Source organism: Lonchura striata, chromosome 3 (genome assembly GCF_050655825.1).
Source record: "Lonchura striata isolate lonStrDom1 chromosome 3, ASM5065582v1, whole genome shotgun sequence".
NCBI classification, from domain to species: domain Eukaryota; kingdom Metazoa; phylum Chordata; class Aves; order Passeriformes; family Estrildidae; genus Lonchura; species Lonchura striata.
Genome location: NC_140705.1, coordinates 25,281,177 through 25,303,220, shown reverse-complemented (window position 1 = coordinate 25,303,220; position 22,044 = coordinate 25,281,177). Strand labels below are relative to the sequence as shown.

The 22,044-nt window shown below is 36.1% G+C and overlaps 1 protein-coding gene across 1 annotated transcript in view; it reads right to left on the bottom strand.

Annotated features, from left to right (window-relative positions):
- The window catches only part of PRIM2 (DNA primase subunit 2), an 89,668-nt gene that overhangs the window by 25,394 nt on the left and 42,230 nt on the right, over positions 1-22,044 (bottom strand). The window contains exons 7-9 of the mRNA XM_031504423.3: positions 11,326-11,393; positions 8,433-8,505; positions 7,327-7,512 (exon numbers count right to left, since the gene is read on the bottom strand). Coding sequence (XP_031360283.1) covers positions 7,327-7,512; positions 8,433-8,505; positions 11,326-11,393 — 327 coding nt within the window. The remainder of the gene's footprint in view (positions 1-7,326; positions 7,513-8,432; positions 8,506-11,325; positions 11,394-22,044) is intronic.

Here is a 22,044-nt window from a genome sequence, read left to right as displayed (position 1 = left end):
GACTTAAATATAACACCAGTAATCTATGTATTTATAGCCTGATGTAATGCTTTTAATTCTTCTGCCTGACTGTATTTTTTTTTCTATAAAACAAATTAACTCAAAACACCTCTTCTGCATATTGCTTATTAAAATACAAAGGGCCACAGACTATCCTCTTCAGCCAGGATCAAGGCAGCTCACTGACCTCAGCAGCCATCTGTCTTCATGTGAACATCACCTACAAAAACAGTTATGTCCTATTTGAACAACACACCTCTCCTCCTCCGGGCTGCAATTTGTATGTGGAAAAAAACACTGAGGAAGTTATATGAAAGGAGTAGATCTCCTGATATTTGACTCAGTGATATTAGGCTGATTTCTGGAAACTAACAGGAGTAATTTTTTAACTTGGTCTTCAGTGTATCACTGTCTCAGAGGCTGCTCAATTCCTAACAAGCATCCCAACATATACCTCAGTAGAATCACATTGCAGTTATGCACAAATACTCTGATTTCATAGACTTAGCTTTCTTTTCTTTACTTGGCTCTTTTGCCTTTGGGGTTAAAATTCAAATTAAATATTAATTTTTAGTTCAAGCCTACATGCCTAGTATATAGGCCTTGGATCATCTACTAACTGTCTTGAGACCCCTAACAACTGCGCATTACTGTATTTTGCTTTCAACTTGCACTGAAAGAAAAGATTTAATGTCAATTAAACAGTACATTTAGGGATAAAAATGAGTCATACAAATGAAAAACACATTTTCATGTTTCTTCTGACAATTAAATCACTTTAAGCCTGTTATTAAAGAAACTTCAAGAGCTAACTTTTTAGAATACAAAATACATTTTGACACATACTGTTTGAAACATAGATATATTACATAAGTATTGCCATACAAAATAAAATGTTATGAAAATAATGTTATGAATGGAATGCAATTGTGTCAAAACATAATAAAAATTATTCACTCAAAATCTTTAAAATTCCACTCAAAATCTTTAAAGTACTATTTTACTACAACTAGAGTATGAAATCATAAATTCCAAATAATTGAAGATAAATACAGCTAGTAAGTGGTTCTACTGAAGCTAATTTTTAGTCATTGGTGGAAGGAAAAAAAAACTTTGTGATTTTATGATAAGTTTAACACAAAACCACAATTTAATCAATAATGTGAATATCTAGGCCCCTGATAACCCATTAAAGCAACAACAACATTCTTGACTATATTAACACTTTGTTACCATGACACACTCCTTCACTGCAGAATTCAGGAAATAAGATCTTACTGCTAATATATGCTCCACTTTTATTAAAATTTTGTTTTATATATCCTAGAAGAGAAAACAACATCTTCTTGAAGTTCTATTTCAGTCTTTATACATCTCAGGGGAATTCAAGCCTGGCCACCTATTTATATTTCAATAGCACTAATGTACAATTTTTTAAAATGAGATTTTAATCTATATAGAGGCATTTCAATTTTACCTTTACCTCTTAGATGTTAAAGATTGTAGCTTTCTGTCCAAAATGTCATTCTAGCCTGCAGATTTTTAAAGCTTAAATTATTAAAGACTAAAAATAGCAGATAAAATTCAATTAGAGAATTATAATTAAAAATATGAGAGAATAAAGATCCTTTTCTGATTTATTAATCAAAACTTTCCTAAAGTAGTAGCTAGCAATACCCAATATAAAGGGGGCAAGTAAGAAAAAGAATCTAAAATCACAAATCTCTAAAAATGAGAAAGTAAAATACCAAACACAAACATAACCAACTGACTAATAAAGAAAATATTCCTGAGGATTTGAGCAGGTGGAGGTTGTTGTAAAGAACCACCATATCATCCAAGCATTATAAACTGCACTGGGGATAGTTGTATATGCTTAAAAGCACTGACCTGAAGATTGCCAAGTGCCTACTTTTACTTTCATTTAAATACAAAGGGCTTTTTAAATAATGTAATTGTATAGATTTACAACACATTAGAGCACAAACACCTCTAATTTACATTTGTTTATTTATTTACATTTTATTTATCTAACATTACATTTGTTTATTCAATACTATCTTGTCTCCCTCTAGTGGCTAGCTCTCACAAACATGAGCTTCTACCTGGATTCAGCCCTTCTGCAGAATCACAGGGCAATTCAGGCTGGTTAGGACCTCAGGAGGTCCCTAGTCCACACTCCCCTTCAAGGAATTTCTGGTTGGCCTTGTTAGAAACACTCATCACCAGCTCTTTGCAATCAAGGTAAAGGCTCACTGCTGAATCCAGACTCAAGAACCTCCTAAGAGCATTTGGAGAAGAAATCGAAGAGCCAGGAAAATGAAGTCTCTGGAACGATCACTTGGGATGTATCGTCATCCCAAAGTTTCATTGTCTTTTAACAGAGTAGGACACATGTTTTTGCATATTGATGCAGTATATGGCCATCACATTATCTGTCCTCAGCTTCATACACAACCACCATGTGTGGAAGAAACATGTAGAATATATCAATGATCAACTGAAGTTCAAAAGCTTGACTGTGAAGGGTTTGCTTCTTTACCCATAACAGACCCTGAGCAAGGTTGAATTTAAGTGAACTTTCCTCTTCTTTCTTCCAGCAAAAAATCTCTCATGAGGCCCTCACTAGCAAGAAGGGATGAAGAGGCCTGCCTCAGACAACTGAAAAACAATGTGTTCCTTGCCATTTGCAATCAACTGCAACAGAAAACAACAGGTCCTATGCAACTACAGTAAGTTTATCTGGAAGACTGAGTCAGGATGAATAAGAGGCTTTGCCAGCCTGAGTGCCACCACATCTCTAAAGAAAGCATCCTAGAACACAGGGGCTAAAGAGCCCTAAGAAGTCACAAAGACAAGAAAGCTGTTCTATCACAAGGATAATTTTGTAAATATAGTAATACTTCAGTCTTGGAGATTTATTGAATAAATAAACCCCCACGCTCTTGCACAATTTTAAGATGTGCTTCAGTAGCACATGCAACAATAATAAAAACTAGTGCAATATAAAATTGCACTACCAAAGGAATTACTTCTCAGCACAGGAGTGTATAACCAGCAACTGTTACCTCTGTACAAAGAGGTAAAAAAATCAGAGTACTAGAAGAGGGCATTTCGTACCACCATACACCAATAACTGCTAAGAAAAAAGAACGTGTATCACAAGTATATGTAGCAATGGAAAGCAAAAATTGAGGAACTGCCTTGAAGCCTTCCATCTGCATAAAAATCTCAGATCCGGGCTATTAACTAAAGAAGTAACTGAATAACATGTTAAAGAAACTGATTCTGCATTCCTTCTTTCCTTTGTTCGAAATAGTGCATTATCTTTCAACTCCTCCTTTTTACATTCATAGATTAATCATACAAAAATATCTGAAAACAGTAAAACTCCACTACAATGATATCTGTTAGGGGACTTTATTTTCAACTATGAAAGCATTTTTACATCTGCATTCTAATTATTTGTCTTGTCATTTTACTACCTTTGTGTATTTTTAAAGCACACTGGAGTTATATCCCTTCCCCCCCCCCTTTTTTTTTTTGGACAAGATCAGGACTTAGTTTTTAAGAAAGAAAAGTGAAAGAATCTGTGAGAATCAATATCTGTTTAGAGCAAGATTACAATTTATAGAAAAAAATCAGCCTTGAAATAACACCATAGTTATGAAGCCAACTGGCAAAACCATTCATTCAGAAGTAATGCATCTACTCCTATTTGGCAGTTGATATTTTCATCTGAGAAACAACAATTTACCATTTAGGCACTCTTAACCTAGCAATCTGCATAGGAATTTTAACTGCAGCGCCTGAATTAGAAAATGTTTTATTTTACATTCTGCATTTGTCCCTCTTGTGAACATGACTATTCCCTCCCCCACTCCACCAACAGAGCACCTCTACCTTCTTTATTATAGGTGTTACTTGATTTTTTTTTCCCACGGACTACATGATTTCACACTTCATTCATACTTCACAGATTCCTCTCTAAAGGTAAAATATAATTTCTTAAAAGCTTTTCTACAGCATTTTTATCAGTGAGGTCTGAGGTATGCTTGAATCTGTTTTTCAGAGCACAGAAGGAATTCTTTTTGGTGCAAATTGTCCATATGCCTATGCTCAGCCTGGAGACCATGCTTAGCCAGTTCACTGCTAATGTGTTCATGGTAACTTCCTTCCTGCTGAAGACTGAAGGTGTGTGCCAAGAATTCTTAGGATTGAAAACTGACATAGATGCTGCAACTATTAAAGACAAAAATGAACAAACCATTTTGAAATCATAACAATTTCCAGCAAATTGAACACTCCCTCTTTGCAATGTAAGAGTCAATAGGTAATACATCATTAACCTTCATCTTTACATAGTATCATGCATATATCTTCACAATGCTCCAGTACAATGAAACAGTATAATTAATTATCTCCACTCTACAGGAAAGGAACAATGGCATGAATGCCAGAAAATAAAAATGTCAAAAGAAGAAAACAGCAATAAGAATTGTATTAATCTTTGTTTTTTCAGGACATTAAACATTGTATGACACTACTGTGAAAAATCACAGGCCACCAACCTCACTTAGAGACATGAAAAATTAGTTTTCTTTTTTATTCAAGATTAAAGCTGGTTATCTAGAATTTGAAAAGAACCAAAATTACATGGAAGTAGCAGCTTGCTTGTGAAAAATGCAGTAACCAAACCCCTTGTTTGATTCACAATATGTTTTCTAACTCTTGAAGCTAAACACAGGATCATAAAACTTCATTTATTTCTAGAGCCTACCAACAGAGATGCTGTAACAGAAAGTCATAACCCTGTGATTGAAAACAGGATGCATACATGTGCATACACATGCAACAGACGTGCATGCATGTCTTCATACATGTGCATGTACATATATGGTCAAAGCACAAGTAGGTGGAATCAGATGTGTTCTGACAATATTTTTCAAAAACAGAAGTAACAAAAGTGTGGGTTTATACCATTATCGTTTCTAATAGTTTAAGTCTTTTAGTTCCTTTAAGCACAGGATATGGCAACTGAAAATTCTGGATTTTCCTGAATTCAGGTAGTGTTGTGGGTTGACCCTGACTGGATGTCAGGTGCCCATGCAAGTCTATCACTCCTCTCTTCAGGTGGACAGGAGTAAAACAATACAACAAAGGACTCAAGCACACAGAAGGATTACTCATCAGTTACTGTCACAGGCAAAACAGACTTGACTTGGGAAAAGTAATTTATTACCAATCAAATCAGAGGAGGGAAATGAGAAACAAAAACAAATCTTAAAACATCACCCCTAATCCAGGTTTGACTTTACTCCTGACTTTTCTACCTCCTCCCACAGGTGGTGCAGGCTGACAGGAAATGGGAGTTTATTCCACATTCCTGCCACTCCTATCTTCTTGGAGGGGGACTCCTTACACTTTCCCCTGCTCTACAGTGGGGTCCCTCCCACAGGAAACAGTCCTCCATGAACTTTTCCGATGTTTAGTTTTCCCACATGCCGCAGTTCTTCACAGACTGCTCCAGCATAGTCCTTTCCATGGTGTGCAGTCCTTCAGGAACAGCCTGCTCCAGTGGGAGTCCCTATGGAATCACAAATCCTGCCAGCAAACCTGCTCCAGAGTGAGCTCCTCTCTCCATGGGGCCACAGGTCCTGCCAGGAGCCTGGTCCAGCACGGGCTTCCTACTGGGTCACAGCCTGCTTCAGGCTCTGCTCTGGGATGAGGTCCTCCAAGGGCTGCAGGTGGATCTCTGCATCCTCCATGGCCCTCCATGGGTTGCAGGGGCACAGCTGCCTCACCATGCAGGGGAATCTCAGCTCTGCACCTGGTGCACCTCCTCCTCCTCCTCCTTCTTTTACACTGATCGTGGAGCCTGCAGAGCTGTTCTCTCACATATTCTCACTCTCCTTTCACTGGCTGAAACTGATATTGTGAGTTTTTTACCCCCTTTTCTTGAATGTGTTATCCCAGAGGTACTACCCACCACTGCTTATGGGCTCAGCCCCGGCCACAGGACTCTATTTGGAGCCAGTTGTCTGGGGGAAGCTTCTGGCAGCTTCTCACATGACCTAACCCCTCTAGCCCCATTCACTACCAAAACCTGGCCACATAAACACAGTACAACTAGTAATTAATTGGTATTCCACTGCAAAATTTACTGCCATTCTTCAGAGATGCTCATGAGACCTTTGTAAAAATATGCATTTTGAAGGTTTTTTTTAACAAACTACCTATCTCTTTTTAAATCATGTTACATTTAAGGAACTAGATAAACAGAGGTTTAGATACTCGTTGAAATCATATTTTTAAATCCCCTTCTCCTTCCCAAAAAAATTCTAGACAAGTTGATCTATCTTCTGGGTCTTGAAAGAGGCCATGTATGTATGAATATGTGCCATAATTCATTTTAGCAGACTTTTTTTTTTTGCCCTGTATCTTCTATAAATAGCCACAGCCCAGAGAAGCTAAGGTAATAAAAGATTGTCTACCAAGCACTCCAAAAATACTTCATAGTACTCTGGAAGGCTGAGATCTCACAACACTAAATATGAAGTATCACACTCCACACAAAAGTGAGATAAGGCCTGAAACTCTGCTCAAACACATACCACAGGCCAGGCATAGAAGGATGAGAGGAAGACTGTTTCATGGTAGATGAGCTGTTCAAGATAAGCAGCAGACCACAATCCTCCAAAAATTAGACATTACATCTTTCCACACCCACAGTACTCCCAAAAATATTGGCAAGAGACCAATGACTAATATGTCAGTAATACCTCCCATTGCACTGAATAGTATTTTCTCACTATTTCCTTGAACATATTCTTCTGTCTCCTGTCCCCAGTTTGTTCTTTCATTCTTCAACTGTAAATTTGCTAAGGCAAGACTACTTCACACAGAGCTGTCCAACTAATTTTTTTTTTTTAATTAAACAACAAAAAAGTCTAACCTTGTCTTTCAGACAGTATTGGGTTTGGTCACTGATCTGCTTGGTGAATTAATTTAGTTACATCATACATGTACTTCATAAAATATACTGATTTCCTAGTAATTTCCTAGTAAGGTTTTTTTCTAGTCCACATTTACAAAAGTCTCTTTATGGCTTCCTTTTTTACCCATAGTTCAGGTCAATAACCAACAAAATGACTAAAACTATAAGCAAAGAGTAAAAAAAAATCAAAACCCTCCCACATTTAAAATGCATTACTATACCTTTTGCCCAATACTTCAAAAAGCGTCTATTCAAATCTGTAGCACACCGTACACATTATCTATGTCCCCACATTTACATACTGAGATACTTTTCATTAGCTGAATTACCTTATCTGCATCCACTTTTCCTCTGATAAATTCTTTCTTCCAAAATTCCAGTGCCTGCTCCAGAGTCAGGCCGATGCCTTTCAGGAAGAGCCCATACTGCATCCGGCCGCCGTGCCGGAGGTGGTGGTTGTCACGGAGCGCTCTGTGCAGCTGCCGCATGCACACAGGGAACGACTTCACAGACAGCTGACAAGAGAAGAATTTCTGTTTAAGGCATATTGATCATTTAATTTGTAGGATATGCGATTATTAATTAGCTCCATTTGAAAATGCCAATGACTGGAAGAAAAGATAGGCATGTACAGAGAACCATGGGACTGAATTCATAACACACGTGAGTCCATAAACTAACCAATTCAACAACCAACTCAAGAACAAAATCCAGAGGACAGAGTAATACAGCTGGTACTATCAGACTGTCTCCAGCTACAAAGTTACACAGGTTTAATTGCCGTGAGGAAAAATATACCCATACTTGCATTACAATATTTCTTAACTCTGCTTTATTTTAGCATGTGGAATGGCAAAATGACCTTGTATAGAGTTTTGGGGTTGGGGAAGGGGAGAGGATTTTAATTCACTGCCAGAGAAACACTATCAAGATTAAAAGAGATGCTGAAAACACACGGTTCCTAAAATTCAGATAAAGGAGTTATAATATGTTTTGAATGGACTCTTGTTACTTCCATTTTATTTACTTCCTTGTTTTCAAAACCCTGCCTGTAAGTCAAAAATCAAAAACCAGCATAGGAAAGACTAATTCTGCAACACAGTAATCATAAACTAAACATCATGGTTTGCAAGATTGTTCAATAAGAAAATTTTGTTGTATTCTGTTTATAATTATGTTAGGCATTTGTGAAAGTGCACAAAATTGAACAGCAAATTAAGCATTTCACTACAACTTCACTCTGAGTCTGAATCCTTATTAGATGCATTTTCAGCTAATTCTTCTCTGTCTCGAACTACAACACAATTTCGTTCAACAGTTACAAAGAAAATATGAATAAAAAGAAGATAAAGGCTTTATATTTAGTTTGTACATAGAGTACTTAAATTTAAAAAGCTATATTTCAACATCCTATATAACTCCAGAAACAACTTACAGCATCGATTTGCTCTAGAGAAATTTTTCCAGTGTTTTTTTGGACGCTGTAATCTGGGCCAACATAAGAATGGCTGAAAAACAAAGCAAACATTATGGCACCATTTAAAGCAGTTCCAAAATATTTTTAAGTTTAGCAATTTTGAAATAAAATAATTTATCAGTTATGGGCTGCAAATATTTCATATCAGGCAAAACAAGAAACCAAGTAATTAGGACTCATAAAGCCAACATTAGAGCAAACATACAACAAAGAAACCCTCTTTATCTGAAAGGAGAGGTGAGGGATCATATAGGGTTTAGATTAGAGAGACCACTGAAGATCATCTAGTCCAGCCCCTGCTCAAAATGGTATCTGCTACAGCAGGTTGCTTAGGATCTCATAAAGCTGGGATTTGAGCATATTCAATGACAGAGATTCATAACCTTCTGAGCAACCTGTTCCAATGTTCAACCACCCTACCAAGAAAAGTGTTTTCTTATGTTTAGGCAATTTCCAGAGACTTTATATCGTTCTCTGCCCATTGCCTCCTGGCCTATCACTGGATACCACTAAGAAAACTCACTCTTTTTTTCACTCCTCCTTATCAGACACCTGTTTATATGCACACACACACACTTCCTGAAATTTATCTCCTCTAGGCTCAACAACCTCAGTTTTCTCAGTCTCTTCTCATACTTACTGGGGAGCCCAGGATTGGACACAGACCTGTAGATGTGGTCTCACCAGTGCTTAGCAGAGCAGAAGAATCATCTTCCCTGACCTGATGCATGTGCCCTTCCTAATGCCATGCAAGGGGACTGTTGGCTGTCTTTGCTTCACAGGTGGCTCACAGCTTGCTGTCCAGCAGGACCCCAAGGTCCTCTTCTGCACCCACAGCCATTCAGCCCTCAACTTACACTGGCACATGGGGCAATCCTCTCCAACTGCACACCTTGCTGTTTCCCTTTGCTGAACTTCACAGGGTTCCTGGCAACCCATTTCTCCCACCTGCCCATCTGAAAGGCAGAGCACCCATCTGGTGCAAACCATTCTCCCCAGTTTTATATCATGTGAGACTCGCTGAGTACACACCCAATTCCATCACCCAAGGCAATAAAGTAGAAGCTAAAGAAGACAGGACCCTAGGTACTCCTCTAGGGATTGCTGTACTTAATAGATTTTTTTCATCGCACAAAAGAGATAAAGAATTTAAAGTATTTAAACCACATGTGTCCATTATTACTAATTTTACTATAGAAGCATCTAAATTCCCTTTGGTCACCTATCTGTTCACTGCCAGAGGTTGCTTTTCAAGTTGCAAGGTCTGACATATTCTGTTAATTTTAAAGGAACTTCCAAATAGGCAACTTGGAAGTAAGTATTGTATAATTTTTTTCAGTTGGTGACAAAACGAACAGGAAACAGTCCCTCCATTTTCAAAAGAGCAAAATGGATGTGAGTTATCAGCTATATAACATACAAGGTAACATAACAATGTACAAAAATAGTAGTTGGCATAAATTTAGGGTATAGTATCCCTGTTGAAGTACCTTCTTTTGGAACCTTTCCTTTTTACATATTAACAAAAAAAAAAAAAAATGCACAGACAAGACTGATCATGATACTGAAGGACTGACTGTTCCACTTACATAGAACAGAGCATACATCAAAAAGAAATTTTCAATTTCTCAGTAATTGCTCCTAGAGAGCACATTTATAAAAACCTAACTTAATTGATCTTGCTCTTCAAATTAAGAAAGGTATACCACTGAGGCGTATTTTTACAACCCCAGGAAGATGTAGGGTAATAAAATCACTGAAGGTTATTAGCATTCAGACATACCCCCAGCTATGTAATAGTAACAATAACATTGCAATCCTTGTTTTCATTCATTGCTTTTGAACAAAGTTCAATCATATGTACATAAGCAGTGATACAATTAAAGCTATATTTCATATTCTGATTTACACTAAAAACAACAAAATATAAAACTCTTCCTATATAATAGAAATTATGAGACTTTTAAAAATCAGAATAAAATGTCAGGGTTTGCAAATAGATAGTTCAAGCAGTAGAGCACCATAGAAAATAAGAAGCATGATCTGCAAACAAGATCTGCATCCCAATTACCCATGCAGTGCTGTCATAATGGAGCCTCAACACTTCCATTTCTAATTCATCCAACATCATTTCAATGATCTTAATGCTAAGATGTATGTGTTCAGAAACAGCTTTCATTGCTGACATTCAATATTTTAGTAAATTTCTATCCTTAGAGACATTAAAAATTCTACAAAAACAAACACCTGAGCAACCTGATCCAACTAGATCTGCATTGAGCACAGGCTAGATTAAATCATCTCCAGAGGTGCACTTCAAGCTAAATTATTCCATGATTCTAAACCAGCTCCCTCTAATTGTATGGACCTTGTCCTCTTGCATATGACCAAAGGAAGAAAAGTCTCCCACATAAAGTGGTAAAAAGCAATCATTCATATATATATATATATATATATACACGTGTATATATATATATATATATATGAAAGAGTTCGTTACTTACCTTCTTCTACAATTAAAGTAGAAAGCTTATATACATTTATATACACTTATATATATCTATATAAACACACACAACTAAGAGGGAGGCAAGCTATTTACTCTAATGCTTCACACTTTCAGCAATCTACATAGGTCTATTAAAAGAACATATTAGTACTCCATTCATCAATGACAGCAAAATCTTCCAAAAAGAGCAGAAAGCATGGCATATTTGCAACAATTTGGGGTTTTTTTACAAAGCCAATCACACAGATGAGGTCTGTAAAAAACTTGTACCTAAGGCATTCTACCAAAACAATTACTTTAATCTGTATGAAGGAATATAGTCATGCTTTCACTTTACACTACCTGAGATGATTAAGCAGAGGTTGAAGTCTCTCATCAGACTGTATGGAAGGTAGTGATCGTGCTGTCAGCTGGAAGAAAAAAGGAGTAAAATTAATAAAATATTAGCTCAAAAAACCTGATAGCACAAGGGAAGGATTATGTTAGAAGTCACATTGCATTGTTACTACTTTATACAACATTGGGTAAGACATAATTTCTCCTATTAAAAATAACTAAGCACAGTCTTCCAGGGCCTGAAGCTAGCAGAAATATTTACAAGTTAACAAACAGTGAAAAATCATTTTTCTAAAATTACAATGCAATTAGAATTAAATAGCAAGACATTATTGAAAGTGGTACACGTTTTTCCAAACATATTTGAACCAGAAGTGATCTTATGCCTAGGCAGCCTTCTATCAATGTAAATATAATTCATAAAGCCACATTATACATAATTTACATTTGTATAAAAGCAATTTACATAGTATTTAGCACTATGTGATTTTTATATAAACATGCCTCTGTGTACACTGTTTTCTTTTAAATGAGCATAACCTATTTTGCAATTTGATTGTTCTAAAATATTTTTTTCTAATTCATATGACTAGTTAAAACATTCAACTTTTTCTGCAAAAATAAACCCAGAGTTTATATGTTACACTATTGTACAATATTAGTTAACTGGTGTATTAGCTAAAATAACTAGAAAAATATATGTATTAAATGCGTTCAGTATCTGTATATAAGGTGGCTACCTTCACCTACAAAAGCTACAAACATAGCACTTTGGATAATTCTGACATACATCTAACTCAAAATAATGAACATAAACATGCATTTCATGATTCTGTGGCTGCCATGATTCTTAGGCTGTATGTTGAAAACTACCTTTGAACAAAGTAGAAATTTCAAGATATTTCACACTGTATAAATAAGGATCAAGTTTTGAAGTATTTCACAGGTAACTCAAAAATAGGATGCAGTATTAATTAAATTAATTTTTATACATACTAATTAAAAATATGTAACTCCTGAAAGACCACCCATCTGTTACATCAACTTGACAACCTTTGCTTCTGGGCAGAACTCAGACTGGGATCAAATTTGAAACTTGCACCTCACGCTCGCAGCACCATCCAGCAAATAAATGAGAGGAGGTTGGAAGCAGCTGTGTGCCAGGGAAGGCTGAAGCCACTGAACACAGGGACAGCAGGGAAGGAGGAAGGGGCCATTGCTGCTGCTCTGGGCTGCAGCAGTCACTGTCTCACAGCACGGATCTGCTCAGCCCAGGTATCCCAAAGGTACTCAGCCCACCTGACTGCTGCAGAAAATGGTAACCTGGCACTCTCAGCAACCCATGCATCCTCCTTTTAAGGAAGGCAGCTGTCTTGGCAGTTACAGCATGATCCACATTCCTTCGTTTTATGGAACTAGACTGAAATGCATATGATACACTAAAACTTCAGTAAACTCTGCATGTATTCAGAAGTTTGTTTTTATTAGAAAAAAACACTCATTTTCCTACTACTGAGTTTTTAAAAGTCAATATATGCATTGTTCTATACTCACATCCCCTATAAAGTAACCCTCTAACTTTGTTCTAAACACAACCAGAAAATCAGAAATTATTTCTGAAAAGAACTTGGAAGCCTTCTAAACACCAATCAAAGTTATCAGAACAAAGACTGAACCATCTGAAATACCGTCTATTTCTTTCTCCATTATTAACTTAGATATAGAAAACAGTATTTGTGTGCACACTCAAACACATAGGTATAATTTTACATAAGACAAGCATTTTTCTCTATGCAGCACTTGAAACATTGCATTTAAGCAGAAAAAAGCCTGCATTTGTAACAGGGTGTTTATGAAAGTCTGACTGAATAATGATGTAAGCAGAAAAAAAAAAAAAAAAAAAAAAAAAAAAAAAAAAAAAAAAAAGCATTCAAAACCTGGAAAAGTATCAACATTATTATCAAAGTTATATATAAAATAAACTACATTTCTGTGTAAGCACTATCAATTATCAGAAACACTAGTTTAAAACTAATTTAGGAGACTTGTAGTAATTAAGGCATAACCAAGACTTAGTGATCTTTAAGCAAGATTTTTCTTGACACTGCAATGAAAGAGTATAGAAGAGGTGGTCTATGCTTGGCAGTTTCAGGATCTACCATTAAAGGGCAAAAAACCAATCCCTTGAAGTCAAAGGAGAATCCACACAGCCAATATCTTCCTGAATCTTCAAATCTTAGGAGCAAAATTAGTCCTCATTTTCATCAATTATGTTGCCTGGACAAGGTAATGTTCTCTACAAACCATGGTGTTGTGAAAATAAGATCTAACACTTTTCAAATCTTAGAACAAACACTTTATCCAGTTATTTCAAATGTTTAATTTCAGAAAGATGTGGTATCCTCATGACACTGCTCTTTTCTACCTAACACTAAGGATAGCTTTCCTTAAACATACTTGAGGAGACCTCATCAAAATATTTGAACAACTTTAATTGAAAGAGCACATTTTCCTTCAGCTTATATTGTGGCACCCATAACTGCCCCCAGCACTCGAGGTGAGGCTGCCCCAGTGCAGAGCAGAGTGGGACAATGCTGGCCATGCTGGGCCTGATGCCCCCAGGACAGGACTGGCCCTCCTGGCTGACAGGGCACTGCTGGCTCAGATTTGCCTTTCCATCATCCAGGACCTCCAAATCTCATTCCACAGTGCTGCTCTCCAGCCTCTCATTCCCAGTCTATGCACACAACCAGGGCTGCCCCATCCCAGGTGCAGAATCTGGCACTTTCCCTCGTTACAGTTCATATGGTTGGTGATTGCCCAGCCCTCTAATTTGTCAAGGTCTCTCTGCAGGGCGTGTGCCCAACTTACTGCCAGACCTATCTGCACCCAAGAAATGCACTATGGGCTATTTATTCCCATTAAATGCATCACCCAGTTGAGTATGAGCCTGAACAGAAGCAAAGTGCAAGAGGGAAAGAAGGTAGAAGCTTCTTTCCATAAAAATGGAAACAAGGATATGAGTAAAATATGACATGATAGTAGTACCTGTGCAGTAACTCATCTAAAGGAATGGTATACAGTTAGAAATTACCTTTAGTGAAATGAAATAAAATTACCTTTTGTTCTACTAATCCAGCACTAGTCAGGTCTTTCTCTTGAACTTTTTGAAATAGAAACTGCCTTTAGCAATAGCTGTTTAGCATTAATAGGCACTTGTTTAAGAGCTGTTTAACATTAATAGGCACACTTGTTCCAACTAACTCATTAGTACTAGATAAACTTTATTTGAAGATCTGTTTGGCCATCATTTTAAGATGTTATCTAAATGTAACCAATCTAACAGAATATCAAATTTTATGTAACTAAACCATTTATGGTTTTTTAATTGACTATACTGTAGCCATGCCATATCCAAAAGTCAGAGTAACAGTTCCCAGCTTTCTCCCTTCACTGGGAACAACTGAGAAACAAAAGAAGACAGTAAGATGCTTTCTGTAAAAGTTTTTCTATTAATTCAGGTTTTTTTTTTTCTTTAACCCTAGTTTATCTATATTTGCTATCCTTCTGGAGTATACATTTGATCAAAAGAAAAAACAATCTTCAGAAGATGCTACAAAAGCCTTTGGGAAGCTTTCCTCTCCTCATTCCCATTTTAAGATAGAGAACAGGTTAAAAACAATATTGTAGAAACATTTTAGTTCTACTCATAGTGTCATAATATTCACTATATTCTTAGGGATACACTACACACATATCAGAGTACTCTACACATTCACAGGATCAACATAGACTCATAGGATGGTTTGGGCTGGAAGGGGCCTTAAAGCTCATCTAGTTCCAAACTCTCTGTCATGGGCAGTGACACCTTTCACTAGACCAGAGCCCCATCCAGCTTAGTCTTGAACACGAATTCTGTGAATATCCAGCAAGATTATGACAAATAGTCTTTAAGTCTCAGCTCCACTTACACAGAGTTCATGAGTCCATATATAAGGCCATGCCTTTATATAAAAATGGAAAGTCTAGCATACAATGACATTTGAAACATAAATCATTCAGGTAAAATCTGTTTCCCACTGCAATCTGCCTTCAGCAACAAAAAATAGTTTTCATGTACATTTTATTACAGAATTCAGCCTAAACAGAGGAAGTAATAGTCGCAAAAGACTTCTTAATGCATTTCTCTCTGATTAGGAGCATTGTTTATGAATAGAAAACGTTAAAACAAAATCTGAATTCTAGCTGGCTATTCTCTAAAATGTAGTATTAAAGGATATGAATTCTCCAGTAAGGCATTTAAATGCACCAGGCACCAAAATACTTGTTTTAGATTAAATTTCAGACTCAATGTTTATAGAGTCCAAGAGAAAGGTTTTGTACTTCTGAGAAAGCCTTAATATTACTTTGGTTTGCCTTTATTTATTTTTTAAAAGACATTTCAGAATTATATTACCTGGTTTGTATGATTTTGCACTAAGAAGTCATGAGATGCAGATATTGCCAGAACCCAAGAATTCAAGTTAATTATACTCCAGACAATCACGTTCAACATCCAGCTAAGCTGCAGGCTGTCTCATACCAACAGAAACTGACTGATTTTGAAACATCAGCTAATGTTAGAAAATGTCACAATGCAAATACTATGCAGCTGGGGAACCTGGAATGAGAGAGCAGTGTTTGCATGCCAGTATGCTGCTGAACCTAGACAGTTGACATTTTAATACTGATCAATTTTCTTTTGAAAAAAGTTGTGGTTTAACCTTTCACAGCATCTTACAAATCTCAAGCACTGTACAAAATTAATAAGTAATTTTTGCCAAGGCTTCTTCAGCTATTAAAAGTTATTTCAGCAACACGTACACTGAAATATGCTCAATTAAAACCACACCAAACAATTAAGGATACATTTATTCCACAACACACAACCTACATAACAGCAAATAACATTCTTCACAACTAACAAAACTATGCAAAAAATGCTTTCAACGTTATGAAACTTTTCTTTTTAATTGATCAATATAATTTAATTTAAATTAATTTAATTTAATAATTTAATTTAATTTAAATCATAAAGCATTTAGATTATTTCCATCTAGTACCACCAAATTTATGAAAAAAGGAAATAAATAATACAGACTAGCATTACTGGGCTCCTAGTACAAATGTAACAATTCTGACATTTCTAATGAACAGGAAAAAATTTCCCTCTTGAATCCCTAGTGGATGTTATGAGTGTCATTATAAGGCTAAACTTGGTTTTGTGTGTTTGCTTTTGTTTTGTTATTTAATTATATAAAACTCCCCACCAACTCCTCACACACACACCTGCTCACAGTAAAACAAGCTAGCCAAAAGAAAACCACATGAAACACTAAGTGGCCTTCTATGTTTAAGGAAAGCAAATCAAAGGCAGCAACTAACTTATTTAAAAAACAATCAAACAAAAGAAAAAAAGTTACATTATTAGCACTCATTTTCTTTTTTGACTCTAAAAGGCAGGGGACAATAGTTATCAATGTTGCTTAGATGCTGTATCTAAACATTTAAAATCTATATACAAGTATAATAAAATATAAATTATGTTGCAAAATATATATTATAAATTATAAATATTACATATATAATGTGTTCTTTTCATTTTGCCAGTTAATTCAAACTGCCAGATTACAAATTTTCTATATAAGAAACAAATTAAGAGTTGTAAAAAGTGTCCTTGCTAGCATGTCCTAGATATTTACCTCATACTTTAAGAACGCTGAAGAAACTCAAAGTCCACTAATTTCAGCTTAGCATTTGTCAAATGCACTCAGAATAATAATTAATGTTTTCCTGAGGCACTTGCTTCTGAAAGTAATTGATTTCTTTTTCCCATTTGGAAATGTCTAGGCTTTCATATTCACACCGAGGTATAAATAACACCTGGATTAGAGTCCTTTAAAGTAAAATTTTTCAATCATTAAACCTTGTTTAATTGCCAAACGAACTGTTGCTGGGTTTTGCAGCATTATTACTTGTGCATATAATCACTTCACTTGCATTTGAGGGTGACAGCATGCAAATGAACTCATCTCTTATACTTTTTTCCATACTAGAATAAAGCTGAAGTTGACAGTTATGAATATGCTCATTAGATATTTTCCCCAAAAAACAAGTTATTGATTTCATCTTTCTTACAATAATGCATAGTGTGTTTCAGGCTTTAATTATATGTAGATTGAAAAAGACATTTAAGAAACTACCCTGTGAGCAAAATCCAAATCTTCTGTTAAATAATACTGCTTCTCATAGTTGTTCTCACACGTTCTTCCGTGATTTTATCAACTGTTTCACCACTAAGTCGGCCTTTACAGAGAGCTTTCTCAACTTTTAATTTAGACCCGAGTCCTTTTTTTGTATCAACTTCCAGATACCTAGTTATGTTCAAACCAAAAGAACAGTGTACTGGGACACTTGCCTTTGCAGCAAGCATGGAAAATGAGATTGTTTCTTTTATTTCACCATGAACTTCTGATTCAGCAAACAGTTCTTCATCTCTTCAATGCTGCTTACTATTCTTTGGCTGCATGCAGATCTTTTGTTTCTTCTTCTGGTGTTATTTATGAACAGTTTGTTGCCTTTCTAGTCCTTCTCCCAGGTTCACAGACTAAACGGTGATTCCAGTACTCTAAAGTGACCTGGAATGTATTCCTCAGTTCAACTATACAATGATGCTTTAATTAACTTACATCCATGGAGTTGATGTGGGAGAAGGTAACTCAGACAGCAGTGATTTCCCCAGGGTCTTAATGTCATGATTTTAAAGTTTCACACACACACCCTGCCCCTTGCACTTCATTTGTGAGAAGGAAATTAAGAAAGCCAAAATCTCTTCATAAAATCTCTTCTTGGTAGCAGCTACTGGCCAGTACCACACAGGAAGCAATTGGTTAGAATGGATGAAAGATTATTATTTGAAGACCCTCAAAGTCACTGTCACAAACCATGGTAGGTGTTTCCCATCACAGACCTCATCAGTCTAGCACTGTGTTCCAGAATGCTTTCAGAACAACCACACTAGCAAAAGTTCTCCAATGCTGAAGACTGTATCATCAAAGAGAGAAGAAACAACCCTCTATATATCCATCCTATATACTTGATTAAAAGCTCATTTTCCATAGTCATCATTAGTACTATAGGGCTTCATCAATGTAGGCCTTCATAAAAACCTTCAGTTAAAAACTTGTTTTATCTTTGCAAACCCCATTTAAATAAAGCCCTATGCACTACAGGAAACAAATGTCTGCTACTGTATAAAAATCAGGCACTATAAATCAGTTTTATTACAGAGCTTCAGAAGAGATATTTAGATTTTATTAGTAATAGGATTTTACTACTGGGAATCAATTATCTGTCCAAGTTCTAGGTTCCTCTCTAAAAGAGAGATGGACATACCAGAGAAAGACCAGCACAGGGCCACACAGATGAAGGGACTGGAACATCTCCTATGAGGAAAGACTGGGAGAGCTGGAACTGTCCAGTGGGAAGGAAAAAAGGTTCTGGAGGATTCTACCAATGCATATAAATACCCAAATGGAGGTTGCAAATAGAACAGAGCCAGGCTCTTTCCATGGGTGACCACACATGAAATGTGGGCAACAAACTGAAACACAGGAGATCTCATCTGAACAGCAAAAAACACTGTCTGTATTATGTATTGTGCATTTGGTTTTCAACAACTGTGATTCACAATGTGTCCAACCACCTCTGAAGATCATTTGGTCCAAGTCCTCAGATCAAGCAGGGTCATCTAGAGCTCTTTGACCAGGATTGTCTAGGCAGGGCTTGAATATCTCCAAGAATGGAGACTCTGCCATCTCCCTGGGTAACCTGCTGAAAACCAAATACATAATACAGCCCAAAATACAGTACAAAATATTTCTGAACAACGAAGCCTTCCTGTTTTGCACATAAAAGCTTCCATTCTCTCTCTCTCTCTAGTTACTCGTGGTTTTCCGAACAAATTCTAACAAGACCGTGAAGTCCTTTTTCAGGAGGATGAAATGCAGGGATTTTTTTGGAAGCAAGACCATTTTACTCTTAGATTTCCTTCAAGAAAAAAAATAGTAAAAAAAGATCTTAAAAATCACTTTTTCTTAAAGACCAGGAGTACTTAGGGAGGTTGATTCTTATCAAGGCTGTGTTCTTATTCAGTCCTTAAACAGTAAGATAGACACACTAACATCTAAGGAAAGAGGATACTATTGCAAAACACTTTTCTGTGTTTAATGAGCTTCTCAAATCTCCATATAGTTACTTTTTTCCCTTGACAAATTTACTATACAATTTCAAATAAGTTTAAATAAACCTTAGGAATTCCATACCTGATCTTTAGTAACAAACAACATAGAAAAGATTTCATTACAACAGCCTGCATGACAACAATCTCACTTTGAAAACTCAGAAGGCAGCATTTGAATTTCAATTGTTTAATTCTCTCAATATGTGGTACTGCTTGAAAATAATTGTTTTGTTGCTAAAACTTGGGAAAATATTCATCTCTTAAAAGTAAAATGCATTTGGAACGATTTTGCTCATTTGTGCATATTTTAAAATATTGGTTATCTTTTATTAAGAAGTAAAATCAAATCTTGCCAGCCTTTGACAGAGTTTTAAGCCCCAGTTTCCCATATGTTCAAGTACCAGTGATTACATTCTTATCTTTAGTGAGTAGAGCTGAAAACATGACAGGCACTCAAATTTCATACAGCTAAAACCCAGCATTAATTTGAGCCTACTTATCATCATTTTCCAACATTTTATTTCATTAACTCTCAACTGCCAGTAACAACAACACTCCTCAGACATGAGTAAGAGTTAATGTTTAAGTCTTTTTTTTCCAAAACAGAAAAGGACACTTGTATCAAAGAAAACTACTAGCAACTCCAACATGCAGAGCTCTAATATTTTTTTAAATTATTATTTGCATTTACAATTATTGCAAATATTTTATTTCTGAATAAACAAATACACTCTGACATAAGAACACTTCCCCAAGGAGTAAATTTCACAAAGCAGAAAAGCAACTCTTCAAAACAGCTGCTTATTTATAAAAGACAAATATTGCTGCCTTAGAATTTAACTATGGAAGTGGGACCTCTGTTTGACCCTCATGAAGGCCTGTGGCTCACACAGCCAGGCTGGCCATGTACTCCTCATACACACATACACTGTGCAGACATCTCTGGCCTTCTCAAGAACTACACACACACAAAAACAGGCACCAAAAGACTATGGAGTCCATCAACCAAAAGTACGATTGAAAGATACAAGTTGTTTGAAGCCAGATCAATGTGCAAAGGAAAACCAACCCAAATAAATACTACATCAGGTAGTGCAAGTGCATTTCAGAAGGTAAGGCAAGCTACCTTTCAGTAATGCCTTCAAATACAGGAAGTACTGAAAAGGAGTTTTTATGAAGAATGTGCTCTGCAAACATTAGTCTTTGAACATAGCTGGTATCCATTTTCTGCAGAAAGAACATATTGTTAAGCAAAACCTGTTACCAAATATCTTTTGTATTCTTGTATCATTCTAACATTCTTCAAACCACAGTTTATGATCCATTGAGAGCCATGAAAATATACAATGGTATTGGCCAAGTGTCTGTCAACAGAGCACAGAAGTTTGGTTTCTCCTAAGTTACACCAGTTCAGCACCCTCAGGGCGGAGAAATAGAGGATGTAATTACTACTGGCAGAGGATCAGAGGCTGTAATCAGTAGTTCAAGTATTTATATTAGCCAAGGAACTCTTGCTGCTAGCATCAAATCTGTTTCACTATGGCTGCTGAGTAATTATAAAGCCCTAAAGGATCTCTAAGCTGCTCACAATTACTTGCAGCACGCTCTCATAACAGAAAATAACCCATGTAGAGAAAGCGTACATAAAGTACATAAAAAGCTGCTTTCTACATAGTTCAGCAAAGCCAAATATAGTATAAAACGAATCAAAAGTTAGAAGTTACTAGATCTAATACATATCATACCAGTCATGTTCTGGGTAGTTTATCAGCATAGCAACAGCAAATAAAAATTAAAACACCACTTACCATTCAAAGTCAGCTTACTAATTTTTTTGCAGATTTGTTTGGCATAACCCTTGGACACCAAAATGGCTCCAAAGCCCTCACTAAACTGGGACCAGGTGAACTGAGTGACATTTTTTTTAATATATACCCATTAGCTACTTTGTTATTTCTTGAAACAGTGTTCACAAGTCCTACTAAGCATACCTCCTAAAGAACTCAGCATATTGCATCATCCTTATGATCGTAAAAGCACAGATTGCAAACCTGCTCAGTTTTTTTTTAATTTTGATTTTTACAACACTTTCTCTACCGGTTACTGAAAGTCATGTGAAAGCCCATTGTCCATTTGCATAAGAAATTTAGCTTATTTTCACACAACCTGTGACTTTACTATGACCAAGCCTGTACTGAATATTCAAGCAGGAGGAAAATTATCTGAGACAGTAAGGTTACCAAGGCTGGGAAAATCATATTGTTTTCATCTATGTGCAAGAGATAATGGAAGAGATTAGGAAAAAGCAGAAAACAGTTCCCACAAAATGCCAGAGCAATCACACTCACTCCTCAGCTTATAGAGAATGTTGTTATAGAAAGCAAAGTTAAATGAGAAATTCTTTATCTAAAATATAAACTCTTTTCTTTAAGGTCAATTCACTA